The sequence below is a fragment of the Macaca fascicularis genome, chromosome 1 (assembly GCF_037993035.2).
Source record: "Macaca fascicularis isolate 582-1 chromosome 1, T2T-MFA8v1.1".
Classification (NCBI taxonomy): Eukaryota; Metazoa; Chordata; class Mammalia; order Primates; family Cercopithecidae; genus Macaca; species Macaca fascicularis.
This window is the reverse complement of record NC_088375.1, coordinates 54,698,278-54,720,143: the sequence shown is the minus strand read 5'-3', so window position 1 is coordinate 54,720,143 and position 21,866 is coordinate 54,698,278. Positions and strand designations below refer to the sequence as shown.

The 21,866-nt window shown below is 36.0% G+C and overlaps 1 protein-coding gene across 7 annotated transcripts in view; it reads left to right on the top strand.

Annotated features, from left to right (window-relative positions):
• Window positions 1–3,673, top strand: part of F13B (coagulation factor XIII B chain) — a 33,168-nt gene extending 29,495 nt beyond the window's left edge. For 6 of the 7 annotated variants that reach the window (XM_074031583.1, XM_005540308.5, XM_005540307.5 and 3 more), the window contains 2 exons: window positions 2,123–2,336; window positions 3,444–3,673. In XM_074031583.1, the coding sequence (XP_073887684.1) occupies window positions 2,123–2,336; window positions 3,444–3,477 (248 nt within the window). In that variant the 3' untranslated portion in view covers window positions 3,478–3,673. Of the gene's footprint in view, window positions 1–384; window positions 2,337–3,443 lie in introns of all 7 variants that reach the window. The other variant, XR_012430959.1, reaches the window with a different exon arrangement.
• The last annotated feature ends 18,193 nt before the right edge of the window (window positions 3,674–21,866 follow it).

The window sequence follows — 21,866 nt, the reverse complement described above, 5'->3', positions numbered from 1 at the left end:
CACCTCCCAGGTTGAAGCGATCCTTCTGCCTCAGCTTTCCCGAGTAGCTGGGATTACGGGCAAGCACCACCATGCCTGCATATTTTATTTTAGTTTAGTTTAGTTTATTTATTTTATTATTTTATTTTATTTATTTTATTTTATTTTCAGTAGAGACGGGGTTTCGCCATGTTGGCCAGGCTGGTCTCAAACTCCTGACCTCAGATCATCCACCTGCCTTGGCCTCCCAAAGTGCTGGGATTACAGGAGTGAGCCACCGCGCCCAGCCTCACGTAGACATTTAACTCACCTGAATACGTTTTTTCCAGAACCTTAGTTCCTTGACTAAGTTCCTTGGAGGTTTTCTGATACCTTGAAATGCTTGCTTGTTTCCCTGTTTTTCAGATTTTCGGTTTCTTAATAGAAGTGCTGGTTTGATATAATCTACTCTGTCGTAGCCGAGTTTGGTATGATCTACTCTGCCACAGCCGAAAGTTAAAGGTCCATGAATCAACTTTTAAATTTCTTTTAATTTAAATCTCATGTTTTGTAGAACAATGGCATTCTAAATTATAGTACTACTTGACTTCATTTTCACGACGATTTTGTAATGACTGTAGTAATTCTTGTTCATTTTTAGCGCCTGTAGCACTTCCGGCATAACGTTTGACACATAGGCATTTAATAAGTAGTTGCTGAAAAAAATAACTGAACACAGTACCCTCAGCAGCGGTTTCACTTTCTGGGGTTTTAGTTACCTGCTGTAAACTGCAGTCTGAAAACGTTAAATTGAAAATTTCAGAAGAAAAACAGTTTATACATTTTAAATTCTGCACTGAGTAGTATAATAAAATCTCATGCCTTTTCATCTTTCCTGCCCAAGGTATGCTAAAAAGAAGCGTAAAGTTCTTCCTTTAAGTGAAAAGGTGGAAGTTCTCAACTTAAAAAGAAAAGAAAAATAAATGTATGCTGAGGTTGCTAAGATCCATGGAAACAATGAGTCTTCTATCTATGAAAGTGTAAAGAAGGAAAAAGAAATCCATGCAAGTTTTATTGTTGCACCTCAGACTGCAAAAGTTACAAGCCACAGTGTATAACAAATGCTTAGTTGAGGTGGAAGAGGCCTTAAATTTGTGAGCAGAAGACATGAACAAAAACGTGTTCCAAATGAATGACAATAGGGTTTGGTATTATCTGCAGTTTCAAGCATGCATTGGGGTTCTTGAAATGTATCCCCTGCAGGCAATCAGACAGGGCATACTGTAAATAAGTTTGTTAATGTACTACAGGTATGTGATTAATATGCCATATTAGCAACTCTGAACCTTTTTACCTGTCTCAGAAGTTATTTCTTAATGCTAGGTCATCCAGGAGACAAATAAGGACACAAGAAATCCCATTTTCTGAAATAATCTGATATTTGATGTTTTAGAAATATTAATGTTTCTATTCTGGGAAAAAAAATCAAAGAGTTTTTTTTTTGTGTGTGTGTATCCTAATACACACTTTAAGGTTCTCTTTTGTTTAGTATACATGGGAAAGGACACAATTATACTTTCCATGCTTAGAATTTAAAATGTCTTAATCCAGCCTTGATATTTCTTAACTAGACATTTTAAAGAGAAGTAACTGTCAACCATTTTGGATGGCATGAGGTTATAAAGCTTTGGTCAGTGTTGAGAATCTAGTTAGTGTCTATATTTCCATAAAATGTTATTTATACAGCAATTAATAATTTGTCTCATGATAATTTTATTTGAACTTTCTGAAGAAGGAAAAGGGAAAAGAGCATGATATCAATGACCATTAGTAACTGTCAATGCTTCCCCCAAAATACCTCTTTTTGTTTGTTTGTTGTCTTTGAAAAAGCTAATGACATAAAACTAAGTGACTGGCAGAAAATACCTTTTCCCCAAATCCAGGACCACAGAGAGAAATGGCTCACTGTTTTCTGTGAGATTTGAACGTATTTTATGACTCAAATATTAATTCTAATTAACTGACTTGCTACTCTTACGTCTGAGAATTTTAAGGTCCTCATGAGTACGCAATACAATGATTCCTGTTCCTACCGAGATGTAACAAGATAGTTTTCTTCTTTTTCTTTCTTTCTTTTTTTTTTTTCTCTTGTTGTTGTTCCCAGAGCCATGCACATTATCTTTTACTGAAATGGAAAAGAATAATTTACTTCTGAAATGGGATTTTGACAATAGACCACATATTTTGCATGGTGAATATGTTGAGTTTATTTGTAGAGGAGATACTTACCCAGCTGAATTATATATTACTGGATCTATACTTAGAATGCAATGTGACAGAGGGCAGTTAAAATATCCAAGATGTATTCCAAGACAAAGGTAAGAAGAGGCTTTCACCTATAGGTATGTTTTTTTTTGGTCAGATTGTTATTCAACATTTCAGAAATGTTATGTTCTACACCACTCTTACTTTATGGCAACTGGAAAGAAAAAATAATAATATTTTCTTCATTTTTTTTGTACCAAGCAAACAACTGGAAGTGGTAATGAATTCGACAGGCCTTCTGAATTGTCTGAAGTGAAAGCAACATTTGCCATTTGATATTTGTGACACTTTGGCAAATGGAAAAGTAAATCAATTTATATGTGTAATATTTAAAAGTGCAAAAATTAACCTATATGTTCTGTGATAAGGACAAAATCACACTTTCTCCTACTTCTTAATCTAATTTCATGCACTACTAATAAAGTGTGGAAAATACGGTGTTTATTTTCGGAACCACATTTTTATGTAACTTTTGGAAATCACGTACTAAGGAGTTTCCTCATACTACAATTTAAAAAATACATCTTCTACTACTTACAAGAAATAATTTAACTATTTTCTTAGAGAAATGTTAAAAAAAGTATAATAAAATTATGTAAACCATTTTGTAGGATCAGAATTTTAACCGTTTTTGAAGACACTATATACAGAAAATGGAAATTATATTTTTTGTTCAGCTAAGAATATTAAAAATATAAGTAGTGGCAAAGTGCATGTGGTCCTGTTTTAAAAATTGCAAACAATGAGCTATATGAATTACATAAAGCCAGCTTTTTAGATGCTTTGACCGCTCTAATAAAAAAATATGTAAAAGACACACAATAGTGGGAAAATTTTTTATTTTTATTTCTAATTGTGGTAAAATCAGGGTGGAAAAAAATTTATATGCTATTTAAATGTTTTGGTACAGTATGAATTTCTCACTTTCAAAAGAAAAAGGTAAACATGTAGAAAAATATTTAAAAAATGGTGAGTAGTGTAGTAAATAATATTGAGTTTTTTAAAGGGAACTGGTGGTATTATTTACTAAGTAAGATAATTTGTTCTTAATAGTACTTAATAAAAACAATGACTATATGAAAAATTGAAAGGCTAAGATTATAATAAACACTTGACTACAATTGATGCTTATTTAAAAAATCTCTCTTTTTCCCCTCAAGGACTCTGTCTTATCAAGAACCCTTAAGAACATAGAATTGAATGGCAGAAAGAGGAGTCATATTTCAATATATCATGAAATTCCTTATAAAACATAATTTTGAGGAAGTATGTTAAGTTAAAAACTTCTGAGTTTTTCCTTGCTTAAATATTTGAACCTAAATTGTTTGTGCTGAACATTTCTTTATTTATAAATAAAAACCAATAAATGTTGTTTAATTTTTAGTTTGTATAATTTGATGTAGAACGTAATCTCTTTTGTATGTCTTCCATCTGTTACAAATTAATCTACACATCAAAATATTTTCATTTCCTAATGCCCATTGACTAGACTATATCATTGTTTTCAATATACTGTATGTGTAAAAATTTTACATTCACATTCATTATCACCTTTATTAATATTAAGGCTTTTGTTACCCTTAATTCAAAGTTTATGTCAGTATTAAAGGGCCAAACACACTAGAGATAAGAAACTATATGCTGTATTAGAGAATCTGCTTTATTAAAGACAGAAGAGACTGCCCTTCGGACTTTCTAAATGTAAAAATACTTTTAAAATTACCTGTAATATTTGTTACCAGGTTAATAACCAAATTGTTTATGAGGTAGTATACTACCATATTTGAACATGTGCTCAAATATTGTTAAAGAGACACAGTTAAAGAAAGAATGACTCTTGGAATTTTATTGTATTTATTTATGTATTTATTTATTTTGAGATGGAGTCTCCTTCTGTTGCCCAGACTAGAGTGCAATGGGATGCTCTTGGCTCACTGCAACTTTCACCTCCTGGGTTCAAGCAATTCTCCTGCCTCAGCCTTCCGAGTAGCTGGGATTACAGGTGTGTACCACCACACCCAGCTACTTTTTTTTTTTTTTTTTTTTTTTGTATTTTTAGTAGAGATGAGGTTTCACCATGTTGGCCAGGCTGGTCTCAAACTCCTCACCTCAGGTGATCCACCTGCCTCGGCCTCCCAGGACTCTTGGCATTTTTACATTTTACACTTTCAAGCCTTTTTTTAGATTAGATGATTTTTGGAATTATGTGGATTACCAAATCTGAAATAAGAGCATCCTACAAGCATCAAAAAACAACTGTCAGTATTATCAAGGTCTGTTAGAGATGTGAAATAGCAACATTGTCACTTTTTCATCTGAAGTGAGAGTTATAGTTCCAATTGTTATTTCAGCTCATTCATAAGCACATGTAATAGCAGTAGTACCCAGATACTAGGACCCCTATTAGGATTGGTTGTTGGTATTAGAACAAGTTTTCCTTTCTAGAAACTATTCAGTTATTCTAACTCAAGATCTGTTTCTCCTTATGATGATATTCTCAAATGCCCAAAGGACAATTCTCTACTACTGGGTATGAAATAGCTTCTTTCGGAAATGACGCCACAGCTGACCTAACTCTGTGGATTAAATAAGTATTAATTCATTCAATGTTAAATATGTATATTTCAGAACTGTCCTTGAGTTCATATTCATTATTTTAATTAATCTCCTGTAGTAGGTTCCCACAGTGGATCCCATAAAAATGGAAATTTAATTAAAATTAAATATCAACAGAAAAGCAGTAATCTTTTTAAATAAATTCATCAATCTATCAATTAAATAACATTATTGAGCACCTGCTCTATCCCAGGGAACATGCTGGGTAGTGCAGGATTCAAAACGACTAAAATTCTCCTTGTTATTTTTCAAAGAATGCAAAGTAATGACCTACTTACTTAGTAAAAGAGATAAACTTGTACTAGTGATTGCAAACTCAAAATGGGTGATGATTGTGGCTTATCTAGTGATATTTCTATCACTATGAACTGGAGATGGCATGCACTGTTTAACCAGGACAACTACTTCGCTCAAGGTGAATTATTGTCATGGGGGAATATTGTGTCCAGTATTGCCATATGTTTTGATTTGCTAATTGTGAAATGCACTGATTTTTATATGTTGAGAGGAGATAAAAAATTCTTTAGGCAATGCAGCTAAAAGTAAACTCCACATGCTAAAGAAATAAAAATTTTGAAAAGTGCAACAGTGGAAGCACGTACAAAGTAAAGTGGAGGCACAAAGTAAGTAGTATTTAACTTTTATTTTATTTTTTTTGTATGGGTGTGGTATAGGAAGCATCTTGGAAAAAAGTAAAAGTAAGTCTAGGTTTAAAAGACTTTAAGAAAAAACATTTCAAGTAGAAGGAATAGCATATGCAAAGTCAAAGCTCATACTATATGCTAGGCATTACACTAACCACTGAAAATAAAACAATAAGACACACACTGTTTCTGCTCTAGTGAAGCTTGTCTCTCGGAGCGGAGGAAAGATGCAAGCAAATCCCTATGAAATGAGGTATGGCAGCAAAGACCCCATCATTGTCAGTAAACACCAGATGATATTGCCTAGTACTGGGTGTTTAAAAAGTCTTCAGTGAGGAAGTGACATATAAGTGATATATAGGCTGAGATTGGATGGGAGAAAATAAAAGAATTCATGTAGAGAAAGAACATGAAAAACAGCAAAGAACATGACGTTTCCAAGAAGCTAATAAAAATCCAGTACAGACTGAGTGGAAAGGAGTGAAGGACAGAGAGGAGTAAATGAAACTTGGAGAGGTTGGAGCCCTGATTGTGAAGGCCTTCGTAGGTCAAATTAAAGATTTTGGAAGTCACTAAATGGAATGCAATGCTTACTGGGAATTTTTTAAAGACATCACTGACTGTAATATGGAGAGACTGATCGGACGGGGAAAAGGTGTGGGCAAAGAGAAATCACTGAGGAAAATAAGGCAGTCATCCAGCAAAGATAAGGTAGTCACTTACACTGGTGGCAGCAGCAGGATGGTACAAACTAAGCTGAAATAAGATATTTAGTATGTGGCATCATTATAATGATAATTGATTAGATGTGGGGGACAGTGAGGCAGAGAAAAGAGTTTAGGAGAACTCCTAGGTTTTGGCTTGACTAAGTGGATGGGATGGCCATCTAAATGTGATAGGAAGAATGGGAAGGAGAAGCAATGGGAGGGAGTGCGGATTAGCATGAAGAGTTTTATTAATAATTTTGGAAATGTGTTTTTGAGGTATCTGTGAGATAGGCAAGTGAAAAGACTAAGTAAGCACTTTATTCCTTTTTTTTGTTTTTTTTTTTTTGTAGACAGAGTCTCGCTCTGTCGCCCAAGCTGGAGTGCAGTGACACCGTCTCAGCTCACTATAACCTTCTCCTCCTAGGTTCAAGTGATTCTTGAGGACGTACTTGATTCTTAGGGTTACAGCTTTGATGAACTACCTAGATTTCCTTCAGAAACACAAAGACTTCTTTTCCAGCTACTGGAAAAGCATTGTTTTTTAATATATAAGTGGGCTATATATTACATATCGTACCATATATATTGTTGTAGGACTTACATTTTCACCCAAAATAAACTATTATCATGTCAGCATATATAGGTTGGCTTTATTCTCTGTAATAACTGAATAGCATTTTACAAGCTAGGGGTAACATAATTTAATTATTCTTTCATTAATGGACTTTTCAATTGTTTTATCTTCCTTATATTCTGTCTTTTACTTTTCTTTTTTCTGTCCTTCCTTCCCTTCATTTCTTCCTTCATACATTATAGGTGGGAGTCAAATAATAAAATGTAAAACTGAAATAGAATAGTAGAATTCTAACACATTTAAAAGAACCAATATAAACACCAAGAAAGATCTTAACATTGAATAAACTTAGAAGATGGAGGAGTTGGAAAGAAGGAGAGGAAAGAAAGAAGTTGTAAGCCAATTTTATATTTTTTAATGATAACAACAAATAGACATTGCCCAAAATCTGTGGAAGTATGATATTATTTTAAAATCATAGCATAAATAAACTACCTAAAAATACCCTTCTTCCTAAATAGCAAAATAAATAAAAACTACTGTAACAGCAGCAATAGCAGCAATATAATGAACATTGAAAAGAGACCATATAGTGAAAAGTTTTAAAAAGCTGCATCTGCACACACTATAGATATAAAAAACCTATACAATTATTATAAAGAACTTAAATCTTCATTAGAAAAGTATTTTCTCATTTGGTTCCAAAGCAAAACCCAGTTCAGTGTTGTGTGCAAAAGGCGCAACTAAAACTAGCTTCTTCAAAATAGTTAAAAAGAAAAGGAGTAGAAAAAAGTACATTGAGTAAGGATCAAAGGACAGAATCAGCAAAGTGAGAAAGTCACCCGTGAAACAGGAGAAAATATTTAAAAGTCATATATTTCATCAGTGATTTTTATCCAGAATATATAAACAGCTCTCACAACTCAAAATAAGAAGGCAAATAACAGAATATAAAAATGAGTGAGGGGCCGGGCGCGGTGACTCACGCCTGTAATCCCAGCACTTTGGGAGGCCGAGGCGGGTGGATCACCTGAAGTCAGGTTATTGTAGGAATCGAGCTGCTTTCATCTGCTGTGAGATTTACCACAAGACAAAGTTTTAAAAAATACTTTGCTTGGCTGAGCGTGGTGGCTCACACCCATAATCCCAGCACTTTGAGAAGCTGAGGAGGGTGGATCACCTGAGGTCAGGAGTTTGAGACCAGCCTGATCAACGTGACAAAACCCCGTCTCTACTAAAAATACAAAAATTAGCTGGGCGTGGTGGCACATGCCTGTAATTCCAGCTACTTGGGAGGCTGAGGCAGTGGAATGGCTTGAATCCAGGAGGCGGGGGTTGTAGTGAGCCGAGATCCTGTCATTGCGCTCCAGCCTGGGAAACAAGAGCGAAACTCTATCTCAAAAAAAAAAAAAAAAAAATGACTGAAGAATATAAATAGGTATTTCTTCAGCCAAGATATACAAATGGCCGATAAACACATGAAAAGATGCCCAACACTAATCATTAGGGAAACGTATATCAAAACTACAGTAAGGCATCAACTTGAGGTAATCATGTTAAATTATAGAAGCCAGTTACATTAAGCAAATATTATTATATTATATAATATTGTACTAAAAGTATTATTTTACTTGTATGAGATACCTAGCATTGACAATTTATATGGACAGAAAGTAGAATGGTGGTTGCCAGGAGTTGGAAGGAGAGGGAAATGGTAAGTTGTTTAGTGGGTTCAGAGCTTTAGTCTTACAAGAGGAAAAGAATTTTGGAGATGGATGTTGGTTATGGTTGTACAATAACGCGAATGTAGTTAATGCCACTAAACTACACACTTAAAAATGGTTAGGATGGTAAATTTTAATTTACATGTATTGTACCATAACTGTACTTTTAAAAAAAGTACATTATTTAAAAGTACAACCAATTTAAACAACAACAAAAAATAAAGGATACTAGGCTTGATAAAGTGAAAATCCTGCCATAAACAATAAATTAATCAAAGAAGGACCTTTTATAAAACCTTAATTGCAAAAGGAGACACAATTCAAAGTAACTATAATAAATTAATGTAATGGTAAATTTCATAAAGCAGAAACTATACAAGACAGAAAATAGGAAGAAAATTTAATAAAATTTATTATCTAAAACATTTCAAGTGAACAAAATATTAGTCAAAGATATAGAAGATTCGAACAATCAATACTTTATATCTTATGGATCTATATCAACCCTGTTCCCTAATAATAAAGAATATACTTATTTTTAGGCACACATAAAACAGTCGTAAAAACTTGCCATATATGTTAGGTCATAAAGAAAATCTACTTAAATTCCATATAAATTAATATAGGTCACATTTTCTGATCATAGTACAACACATTTAAAACTTAAGCACAACACAAAGGCTATTTTCCCTGGAAATGTACAAACTTTCTATTAAGCAATTCTGGGGTCAAAAAATAAATATAAACTAAAATGACAGAATTTCTAGGAAACAATAATGAAAACATTGCATATCAGAATTTATAGGATATAACTGAAGCAGTATTCAGAGTAAACTATTAGCTTAAAATATATCAATCAATATAAAAATGAGAATAAATAATTCTAAACAAATAAATCTGAAAACTATAGAAAGAACAATAAAGAAAGCCAAAGAGAAAAAGTTAATACAACTAAATATAAACCTTAAGGAACTAGGAAACACAAAAGTAGTATATAAAAGTCTGAATTTTTTAAAAAGATAGAATAGAAAGATACAGATGAAACAAATATAAATAACAAGAAATAATATGGGGTAAATAACTTCTCAACTAACTGAAAATTGTCTTCTACACTTATTTATTTATTTTAATCTGAAATACATGTAAGTTTGGGAACATGTATTGGAAACACATGTATGTTTCAGTCTTTATTTTACTAGTGGCAGTGAATATTCACTATTCCCTCCTTCTTGGAAAACTGCTTTTTCTTGGCTTTTATCATTCCACTTTCTCCTGATTATGCTTCTACATTTCTGATTACTATTCTTGACCCCATATATAGTCTTTTTACTCCTATTTCTGCCCATTAAATAAAGTTTGCACTATTTAGGGTTTCATCATCTGCTTTTTGCCCTTCTCAATCCACATCTTTTCCCAAACCTCTTCTCACAGGTTCAGACTCGTATGTAACCTCATGAAAGTGAAGTAATAAAAATTGAATTTATGTTACCACTCCCCTGCCTCCCCCGCCTCTCTCTCTGTCTCTATCTCTCTCTTCTTCCTCTTGCTATGGATATAACCATTCATCTAATCATGAATGTTATAAGCCTGGCTTTTGTCCTGATTCCTTTCGACACTTTGTTCCCATACCACTTTTATTCAATCACTAAATCCTGCTAATTTTACCTGTGAAATAATTCTTGAATTTACAATTTCTTTCATTTTTACTACCATGGCTGTGGTTTAGGTTCTAATAGTCTTACTCTTGGACTAATGAAATAGTCTACTCCTAATTTATCTGTCTGCCTCTAGTCTTGCTTCTTCTCTGAATCATGTTTCACATTACTTTCAGAATAACCTACTAAATGCAAACTTTCTTCATCTCTAGTCTACCTAAAACCCTGCAAAGTCTCTGCATTCCCTTTAGGACAAGCCTAGACTTTTTATTCTAGCACATAGTTCCTCTGTAAATTGTCTCTTTTCTATCACGTTGCTGTTATTACAGTGTGCTCTTTATCCTCAACAATATACGTTTACTTAATATTTCTTTTCATACAAAATGCGTTTTTTCATCTCTCCATATTGGTAGTTTGATTTCTTCTGCCAAGAATGTTATACTTATTCCCAACAACTCTCACTCAGCTACTGAGAGTCAGATCACAGTCATTTCCTTAAGAAAACCATTCCTGACTCTCCTTCCCCCAGATTGGGTGATATGCTCATCGACCCTCCTTGAACACATTTATATTGTGGCATTTCTCATTATACATTATATATGCAGTTGTGTATATAACATGTGTGCATATATATTAATATATATTTATTCTATGTATATATAATACACACACATATATAGTTGTTTGAACAAAATCTTTTTTTTTTTTAACGAGTTAATTTTCAAAAATGTTATTATGGTAAGAAAACTTATATGAGAGCTACCCTCTAAAAATTTTTTTAAGTGCACAATATAGTATTTTTGACTATAGGTACAATGTTGTACAGCAGATCTCTAGATCTTATTAATTTAGTTTATCTCAAACTTTTTGCCTATTGACTAGTAACTCCTCATTTTCTCCTCCACCTCCCCCAGTAACCACCATTCTACTTATTGGTTCTGTGATTTTGACTATTTTAGTTACCTCATATAAGTGGAATCATGCAGTATTTTTCTTTCTGTGTCTCACAGTGTATTGAAAAGTTCTGCTTATAACTGTCTATCTCCACAAGCACCTTAGTGCCTTGAAAGAGGAAAGTGTGTTTTATGTTTTCATCCTATAATGCTGATGCAGTCCATTGCATATAGTAGCTACATTGTTTCCTGAATAAAACTGAAAATTGTCACAGTGGGCTTAAAATTTCTCTTTTAAAGTATTTCTATTTAAAACTTTTAATGTAATTATAATACTAATTACATAGTCACTAAGCATTTTCTCTATTAACTAGATACCTAACATTTTCCTTTCCCTGTTGCCTTCTTACTCTGCTTTTTGCTTTTTTTTTTTTTTTTTTTTTTTGACAGAGTCTTGCTGTGTCACTCAGACTGGAGTGCAGTGGTGCCATCACAACTCTCTGCAGCCTCTACCTCCTGAGCTTAAGTAATACTCCCACTTCAGCCTCCTGAGTAGCTGGGACCACACGTGTGTGCCACTACACCCGGTTAATTTTTGCTTTCTGTAAAGATGGGGTTTAGCCACATTGCCCAAGCTGGTCTGGAATACCTGAGCTCAAGCAATCTGTCTGCCTTAGACTCTCAAAGTGCTGGGATTACAAGCATAAGTCACCATGTTGGCCATTTTTTCTTTTTTATTTACCCATATTTAAGGAAAGAAAACAAGAAATATATACGTAATAATTCTTTACAATACTGATATTAAACATTACTCCCAATAGGCAAGATATAGCAACAACCTAAGTGTCCGTCCATAAATGAAACAGGAAAATGTGGCCGGGCTGGTGGCCCACACCTGTAATCCCAGCACTTTGGGAATCCGAGGGAGGAGGGTTGCTTGAAGCCAGGGGTTCGAGGCTAGCTTGGGCAACATACTGAGACCTCATCTCTACAAAAAATAAAAAAAATTAGCCGGGTATGCTGGTGCTCATCTGCAGTCTCAGCTACTCAGGAGACTGAGGAGGGAGGATCGGTTGAGTCTGGGAGTTCAAGGCTGTAGTAAGCTAAGATCATACCCATACCACTGCACTGCAACAGAGTGAAACCCAGTCTCAAAAAAATAAAATAAAATAAAATTAAATTAAAATTAAAATAAAAGAAAAAAGAGAAAGAAAAAGGTAACATATACCTACAATTAAATATTATTCAGCCTTAAAAAAGAAGGAAATCCTGTTGGTTGCAACATGATGATTTGATGATTCTAGAGGATATTATGTTAAGTGAAATAAGCAGAAAAACTGTGAAAAAAAACCAGAAAGACAAATACTGTATGATGTCACTTATATATGGAATTTAAAAAATAATGAACTCATAGAAACCAAGAGTTGAAGAGTAGTTACCAGGAGTCAGAAGGTGGGAGAAAAGGGAAGCTGTTGGTCAAAGTGTACAAACTTACAGTTATAAGATGACTAAATTCAGAGACCTTTTATACAGCATGATGACTACAGTTAATAATAATATTGCATACCTGATATTTACCAAGAGGGTAGAATCTAAATATTCTCACCACAGATGGAAGGTAAGTATGCCAGGTAACAGGTATGTTAGCTTGATTATGGTAGTCATTTCACCATGTGCACATAGATCAAAACATCACGTTGTACACCTTGAATATATTTAATTTTATTTGTCAGTTATGTATCAGTAAAGCTGAGGAAAAGAATAGTACTTGATTGCATATACTGAATAATCAGGCCTGTTAATAATTTAATATTTTTTGAGCTAGTAGTTGTAGTTGCCTCAATATATATTGTGCACAGTAAACTTATAGCACCAGAGTCGTCAGAGTAAACATCAGCACCTTGAGAGGATATAAAAAAATTGATTTGTGTCTGGGCATAGTAGCTCACGCCTGTAATCCCAACACTTTGGGAGGCCAAGGTGGGCGGATCACTTGAGGAGTTCCAGACCAGCCTGGCCAACATGGTAAAACCCTACCTCTAATAAAAATACAAAAAATTAGCCAGGCGCAGTGGTGTGTGCCTATAATTCCAGCTACTCAGGAGACTGAGGCATGAGAATCGTTTGAACCCGGGAGGTGGAGGTTGCAGTGAGCAGAGATGGTGCCACTGTACTTTAGTCTGAGTGACAGAGGGAGACTCTATCTCAAAAATGTATTTTCTTTTTGGAAAATGAACACTGCCAACTTCATGTGAGGGTATATACTAAATCACTCTTTGCTTCAATAAAAATAAGCAAATGCTGCTGAAAATAGGAGATTTATTTAACATTTGATCAAAATCTTTTATTAGAAGTGTTTCTGTACTCCAAACTTACTTCTTTACAAATTCCCCCTTTCGTGATTGAATATATATACTCTTAATTTTCCTAAAAATTCATATTTAAAAAAATCAAATCTAAACGTTTTCCCATTTTAGATTAAGGGCCTTAATCACAACAAAGTAGTGAGTACTAAGCAGACAGAAATAAGATAGAGTAGGATTGTTTAGCAGTGCTGAGTCATGAATATTTAGAGATACTAATCTGCTTTTTTTTTTTTTTTTTTTGCCTTTCTCTACAACACTTGGCGGCTTATGTACATAAGCTTTTTTTTTTTTTTTTTTCCTTTCTCTACAACACTTGGCGGCTTATGTACATAAATGGAGAATATGGATGTATAAGTTTATTCAGCCATGGGTATTTGGTAGACTGTACAATCAAAAGGAAAGTGGAGCAAGAGATTTAAGGCTGTTTGCAAAAGAGTTATTGGAATGTGAGCTATTTAATTTGAAGAGAGACATAAAGAAAGAGTAAATACTGGAGGCTCTTAAAGGATGTGAGAAAGTAGTAGGTGCATTAGGTTGAAAGTATAGATGTGGTTAAAACAGTCCATGGAAGTGTGAGTAAGCTAGTCAGAAGAAATAAATATGGTAATTAATGAGTAGAATATATGAATTTGTGACTTTTGAAGTTGAGGAGTTTCAGATGATGGGAAGGAGTGTACTCTGGCAATAGGAGCATAAAGTTGAGAAAAGTGGCAACAGAGATGAGGCAATAAAGGATTGAGAAGCAAATTTGTTGAGTGGTACAGCAAAGCAGGTGTTAATGCTAACAGACATGAAAGAATTTGGAGTAAGGAAGAAAACTGAGCCAGGAGGTACTAGCAATTAGTGACTGAGGGGGAAAGTTCAGAAAGCTTAGAGATGACACCTGTATTAGTCTTTTATCATACTGCTATAAGGAAATACTGGAGTCTAAGTAATTTATACAGGAAAAAGGTTTAACTGATTCACAATTCTGCATGGGTGGGGAGACCTCAGGAAGCTTAGTCATGGCAGAAGGCAAAGGGAAAACAAGGACCTTTTCATATAGCAACAGGAGAGAAAGAGGGAGAGGGAGAGAGGGAGAGAGATAGAAGGGGAAGAGAAAGAGAGAGAGAGAGAAGAAGAGAGAGAGAGAGAGGGAGAGAGAGAGAGAGAGAGACAGTAAGGAAGTACCACACTTTAAAACCATTAGCTCTCATGAGAACTCAATCACTATCATGAGCATAGCATGTGGGAAACTGACCGCATGGTCCAATCACATCTCACCAGGTCCCTCTCTTGACATGTAGGGAATACAATTTGAGATGAGATTTGAGTGGGAACACGGAGTCAAACAATATCATTCCAGCCCGGTCTATTCCAAATCTCATGTCCTTTTCACATGTCAAAACCAATCATGCCTTGCCAACAGTCCCCTAAGTCTTAACTCATTCCAGCATTAACTCAAAGGTCCAATTCCAAAGTCTCATCTGACAAAGCAAGTCCCTTCTGACCATGAGCTGGTAAAATCAAACAAGTTAGTTACTTCCAACATACAATGGAGTTACAGATATTTGGTAAATGTTCCCATTCCAAATGGGAGCACTTGGCCAAAACAAAGGGGCTGCAGGCCCCATGCAATCTGAAACCTGACAGGGCACTTATTAAATCTTAAAGCTCCAAAATAATCTCCTTTGATTCCATGTCTCACATTCAGAACACAATGATGCAAGAGGTGGGCTCCCAAGACCTTGGACTGGTCTGTCCCTGTGGCTTTGCAGGGTACAGTCCCCTGCAGCTGATTTCACAGGCTGGCGTTGAGTGCCTGAGAGTTTTCTGGTGCACAATGCAATGCATTCTGGGGTCTGGAGTGTGGTGACCCTATTCTCACAGCTCCACTGGGCAGTCTCCCAGTGGGGACTCTGTGTGGAAGCTCCAAACCCATGTTTCCCTTCTGCATTTCCCTAGTAGAGATTCTCCATGAGGGCTCTGCCCCGGCACCAGACTTCTGGCTGGACATCAAGGCGTTTCCATACATCCTCTGAAATTTAGGCAAAGGCTCTCAAAGCTCAACTGTTGTCTTCTGCACACCTGCAGCCCCAACACCACATGGAAGCCACCAAGTCTTGGGACTTGCATCCTCTGAAGAAACAGCCCAAGATGTACATGGATCCCTTTTAGCCACTGCTGGAGCTGGAGTGACTGGGACACAAGGCGCCATGTCCCAAGGCTGTACAGAGTAGCAGGGCCCTGGGCCCAGCCCACAAAACCGTTTTTCTCTCCTAGGCTTCCAGGCCCGTGATGGGCGGGGCAGCCACGAAGATCTCTGAAACACTCTGGAGACATTTTCTCCCTTGTCTTGGTTATTAACATTTGACTCCTTGTTTTGCAAATTTCTGCAGCAGGCTTAAATTTCTCCCCAGAAAATGGATTTTTCTTTCCTATTGCACGGTCAGGCTGCAAATTTTCCAAACTTTTACAGTCTGTTTCCCTTTTAAACATAAGTCCCAATTTCAAATAATCTCTTTGTGAACACATACGACTGTTCGCTTTCAGAAAAAGCCAGGTTATATCTTGAATGCTTTCCTTTTAGAAATTTTTTCCCCAGATACCCTAAGCCATCTCTCCCAAGTTTGAAGTTCCACAGATCTCTAGGGCAAGGGCAAAATGCTGCCAGTTTCTTTGCTAAAGCATAGCAAGAGTGACCTTTGTTCCAATTCCCAGTAATTTCCTCATCTACATCTGAGACCACCTTCATTGTCCATATCACTATCAGCATTTTGGTCAAAACCATTCAACCAGTCCCTAGGAAGTTCCAAATTTTCCACACCTTTCTTTTTTCTTCTGAGCCTACCCAACTGTTCCAACCTCTGCCCGTTACCCAGTTCCAAGGTCGCTTCCACATTTTTAGGTATCTCTATTGCATTGTCCCACTCCCAGTACCAATTTTCTGTACTAGTTCGTTTTCACACAGCTATAAAGAACTACTGGAGACTGAGATTTATAGAGAGGTTTAATTGACTCACAGTTCTGCATGGCTGGAGAGGCCTCAGGAAATGTACAATCATGGCAGAAGGTGAAGGGGAAGCAAGAATCTTTTTCACATGGTGGCAGGAGAGAGAGAGAAAGAGAGGAAATGTCACACTTTAAAACCATCAGCTCTCATGAGAACTCACTCAGTGTCACAAGAACAGCATGGGTTAAACTGTCCCCAGGATGCATTCAACTCCCACCAGGTCCCTCCTTTGACATGTGGGGATTACAATTCAAGATGAGATTTGGATGGGGACACAGAGGCAAACCATAACAGCAGCAAACATTTTGGCAAGTGGTAACGTTGAAAAGAATGAGCTTTCAAGAAGGGGATTTTAAAGGAAGGAAAGAAACAGAATAACAATCTGAGAAAAAATATGAAGATCAGTAAGGACATTGATTCCACGTCCCAAGAAGAGTGGATGCATGTTAACAGACAATCTCAGTTTGAGAGGAATACAAAGAAAGCAGTGTCCACAAAGGAGAGAGCAAAGTTTGCCTTATGTGAAGGAGTTTGTAATTTCTTGAGAAGAGGATGAAGATATAAGAAAGTTTATTGCTCAATGACCATAGGTTCCAGAGCTTTTGAGAGAGAAGGAAGAATCTCATAGAGAAATAAGATTAAGCATTATTGTTGGGCACAGCAGCTCACGCCTGTAGTTCCAGCACTTTGGGATTAACTTTTTTTTTTTTTTTTTGGTGAGGGAGTCTTGCTCTGTAGTCCAGAATGGCACGATCTCGGCTCACTGCAAGCTCTGCCTCCTGGGTTCACGCCATTCTCCTGCCCCAACGTCCCTAGTAGCTGGGACTACAGGCGCCCACCACCACGCCCAGTTAATTTTTTTGTTTTTTTTAGTAGAGACGGGGTTTCACTGTGTTAGCTAGGTTAGTCTTGATCGCCTTGACCTCGTGATCTGCCCGTCTCGGCCTCCCAAAGTGCTGGGATTACAGTGTGAGCCACCGCGCCCGGCCTAGATTTGACTTTTTAAAAGCCTCAAGGCCAGAAACCAAGCCAAGCACTTGCCATTAGACTGTGCTTCTTATACATGTACAAATTCCATGCCTCTTGAGGTCCCAAAATATCTTGAGGCTCCTGGGCCTTTTTGAAAGGGACATTCTTTTTACTTACTACAAGTCAGAAACTTTGCACGGGAATCATTTAGACAAGGTACCAGGCCAGCCTTTCCTAGGGGCTTTTTATTGGCGCTCTAAAGTTGGCCTCAATTCCTCAGTCTGGTCATATCTGAAAATATGCCATTTCAGTCAAAGTCCTGGTAAAATAACTAGTGTCTCCAGTTATATCCTGTTACAAAATAAAACAGATTCTTACTGAACTTTTGCAAATAATTATATTTCTCTAAAAGAAAAATACTCATGAATAGTTTCCAAGTTTTGGAGATCTTAGATAGAGAGAAGGTAAATTTTGCTCACAAAAATATACTGTACTCAATCTTGGTAAGCTATAAATATCTCAAAATAAAAAGGTTTTCTTGAGGCTTTTTCAAACAGAGTAGCGGCTTCCAAACAGGATGTCATTTGTTCACCTTTAAATTGTCATCCATAAGTCAAGTCGGAATTGAAAAAGTCAGGCCAAGGGAGAAAAAGTCAGGCCAAGGGGAAAAAGTAGCTCCCTGATTCTTAGAATCTCCTCCTTGTGCTCCCCAAGTAGCAAGGTCCTATACAAATCATTTCCATTTTATTATGGAAGTCTTGTGCACTGCTATTTCCATTTGCAGAAGGGTACTTTCCCATAGCAATGCAGTAAATGCCCTGAAAGTGGAAAGTTCTCTCCTCTAAAGCGCTAGTAGTTGCTGTTGGGAGGTACTCACAGGCTTTTGCCATCAGTCCCAGTGAACATTCCACAAAGGGCTCTCAAGTGGAGGATTCCTCCCCACCAGCACTCTCAACTTTCACTCTAAACTCTAGGCTTGGACAATCTTACTGGCTCCCATTTAGTACGTTCAGTTAATATTGCTCACAGGGCTGATTTATACGTCCTGTTTTACAGTCCTAGGCAGGGGAAACATTCCTCAGACACAATATCCATTTCCACGAAACATTTAGGTAAAGGATACACAACTACTTTACATAAAACCTGCTTAAACATTTCAGCTTTCATTTTATAATCCTATCAGCCTTTGCATTTTATGTTTTGGTTCCAGGAATTCATTTTCTCCACCACATACCATTTTACTATCTAGTAAAAAAGGATTTAGATTTCCAGTAGGGGGATGAGCCAAGTGGCGGTCGGGGTGGAGGCTTTGTCAGTCTTTTCTTGATTAACCCACCCAAGTAATCTCTTTGAAGCCCTTCTTATTACACTGGAGGGAATGGGGAATGAAGCTCTACCCATCTCCCCCAAGAAAAGCGATTGTGGTACTCACGACGCCTGACAAATATCTGTAAGGAAATGTTTTCTGTAATTTCTAATTTCAGTCCTTTTGCTTGTCTGGCTTCCTTTATACTTTGGAGGGGAGTGGTAAGGTAAGTGAAGCAACGAGCCCTATATTGTTGTTCAAACACCTTGCTTTAGATTGTGTCACAGAATAGCTTGAGAAACTTAGAAAAATTCTCAGGAACTGAGAGGGAGTGTTCAGGTTTAAAATACTGTTACAGGAATAGTGTGGTGCACTTGCCTGTAATCCCAGCACTTTGGGAGACTGAGGTGGGAGGATGGCTTGAGGCCAGGACTTTGAGACTACCCTGGGTAACATAGTAAGGCCTCATCACTACAAAAATAAAAATAAAGATAAAATAAAATAAGGTTATGATTTTACTCAGAATAAAACACACACACATATATATATATTTAAGTTTCAGGTAATATTTGTATTCAAGATATCCCCCTCAGAATCGAAAACTGTTACCTGCCTTCTTCCTAGACATGAAGCCGGCTGTTTCAATAGATAGCAAGTGTGAGTAACAAATTCTTATTTTTTTATTCAACCCCAGATAATTTTTTCTACATTCTGCTACTAAGCCTAAATTTTAAAACTATTTTTAGTTTTTAAATTTCCAGTGTATCCTTCTCATGAATTGTAAACATTTACTGCTATTTTCTGTCACGTCTTTATTGAGATATAATTTACATACCATACAATTCACCCACTTAATGGGTATAATTTAATTTTTTTAATATAATCACAGAGTTTTACAACAATTACCACAATCAACTTTAGAATATTTATCGCCTCAAAAAGAAACCCTGTACACTTTGGCTATCAGCTTCTAACCTCTCTCCTTCAGCTCTAACCCTAACCAACCACAGATCCACCTTCTATCTCTATATGTTTGCCTAGTCTGGACATGCCATAAAAATGGAATCATAATATGTGGTCATTTGTGACTGGCTTCTTACACTTAGCAGAATATTTTCAACGTTCATCCATGTTATAGCATCTATTATCACTTCATTCCCTTTTCATGCCCAAATAATATTCCATTGTTTAGATATGCCACATTTTGTTTACCCATTCATCAATTGATGAGCATTTAGATTGTTTCCTCCTTTTGGCTAACACAAATAATGCTGCTATAAACATATGTGTACAAGTGTTTTTGTGGACACATTTTTAAAAATTTATCTTGGGTATGTATTTAGGAGTAGACTGCTGAATTAACGGCAATATTATTGTTTAGCTTTTTAAAAAACTGCAGCTTGTTTTCCAAATTGGTCAAACCAGTTTGTATCCCCACCAGAAGTGTGTGTTGCTTCCAGTTTCCTTGACATCATTTGTTATTACCTGACTTCTTGCTTATACCTATCTTTGAGGGTGTGAAGTGTTATCTCACTGTGGTTTTGATTCATATTTGCTTAATAATTAATGATGTTATACATCTTTTCATGTGCCTATAGGCCATTTATATATCTTCTTTAGAGAAATGTCTATTTGAATCCTTTGCTTATTTTGAAATTGCCTTATTTCTCTTTTTTTGTGGTTGTAAAAGTTCCTTACATATATTCTCGATACAAGTACTTTATGAGATATACAATTTTGCAAATATTTTTTTCCCATTGTGTGAGTTCTGTTTTCCTTTTTCAATAGTATCCTTTGAAGCATGACATTTTACATTTTGAGAAAATGCAATTTCTGTACTTTATATTTTCTTGTTTGTGGTTTTGGTGTGATATCTAAGAATCAATTGTCAAATCTGTGGTGATGAATATTTTAAGTCTTAATTTTTACCTGTTTTACTAGTCATATTTTTAATAGATACTTTTAAAAATTTTTTTTTTTTTTTTTTTTTTGAGACAAAGTCTCACTGTGTTGCCCAGTCTGGAGTGCAGTGGCACCGTCTTGGCTCACTGCAGCCTCCATCCTCCAGGCTACCTAAAAAAACCTTCTGACCAAAAATATTTTAATTAAGAAATGCTGTGTGAAGTACAGGAATATCTAAAATATATTTCTAATACTTCCTGTTTAGTATTTTCCCAAACTATGGTACATCAAAAAATAATAAAGTTGTTGCATGAAATCAGCATCATGACTAACATGGTCTTTATACCCATCTTCTATTGCCTTGTTTGTTAGTGACAGTTTTGATTACTCTCTTCTGAATATAAAAGTAATATATGTTCAACATGAAAAATGTAAAATTTGGGAAAATGTGAAAAATTTGAATATTCTTTCTTTCTTTTCTTTCTTTTTTCCCTTTTTCTTCCTTTCTTCCTTTCTTTCTCTTCCTCCTTCCCTCCCTCCCTCCCTCCCTCCCTTCCATCCTTCCTTCCTTCCTTCCTTCCTTCCTTCCTTCCTTCCTTCCTTCCTTCCTTCCTTCCTTCCTTCCTTCCTTCCTTCCTTCCTTCCTTTTTCTTTTTTTCTCTCTCTCTTTCCCTTCCTTTCTTTCTTTCTCTGAGACAGAGTCTTGCTCTGTCACCCAGGATGGACTGCAGTGGCATGATCTTGGCATGCTGCAACCTTTGCTTCCCAGGTTCTTCTGCCTCAGCCTCCCAAGTAGCTGGAATCACAGGTATGCACTACCTTCTCTGGCTATTTTTTTTTTGTATTTTATTAGAGACAAAGTTTTGCCATGTTGGACAGGCTGTCTCAAACAACTGGCCTCAAGCAATTCACCTGCCTTGGCCTTCCAAAGTTCTAGGATTACAGGTGTGAGCCACTGTGACCATCCTATTTTAATTTTTTAAACCTAAACCATATAGAATTATTAAAGCCATCATTTTTATTTCTCTCACTCTTTCTTCTACAACCATTTATACACATCTAGATAATTCTGTATATGCAATTTTGTAACCAAATAATTTTCATCTTTTCGTATGTGTATATCACCTCTTGACTAGATTAGAAGCTCCACAGAAGAACTGGTTAAAACTTCAAAGTCTACTCTTTTATAGGAGATGGGGCATTTAATACTTTAAGGGGTATTCAGTATTAGATAG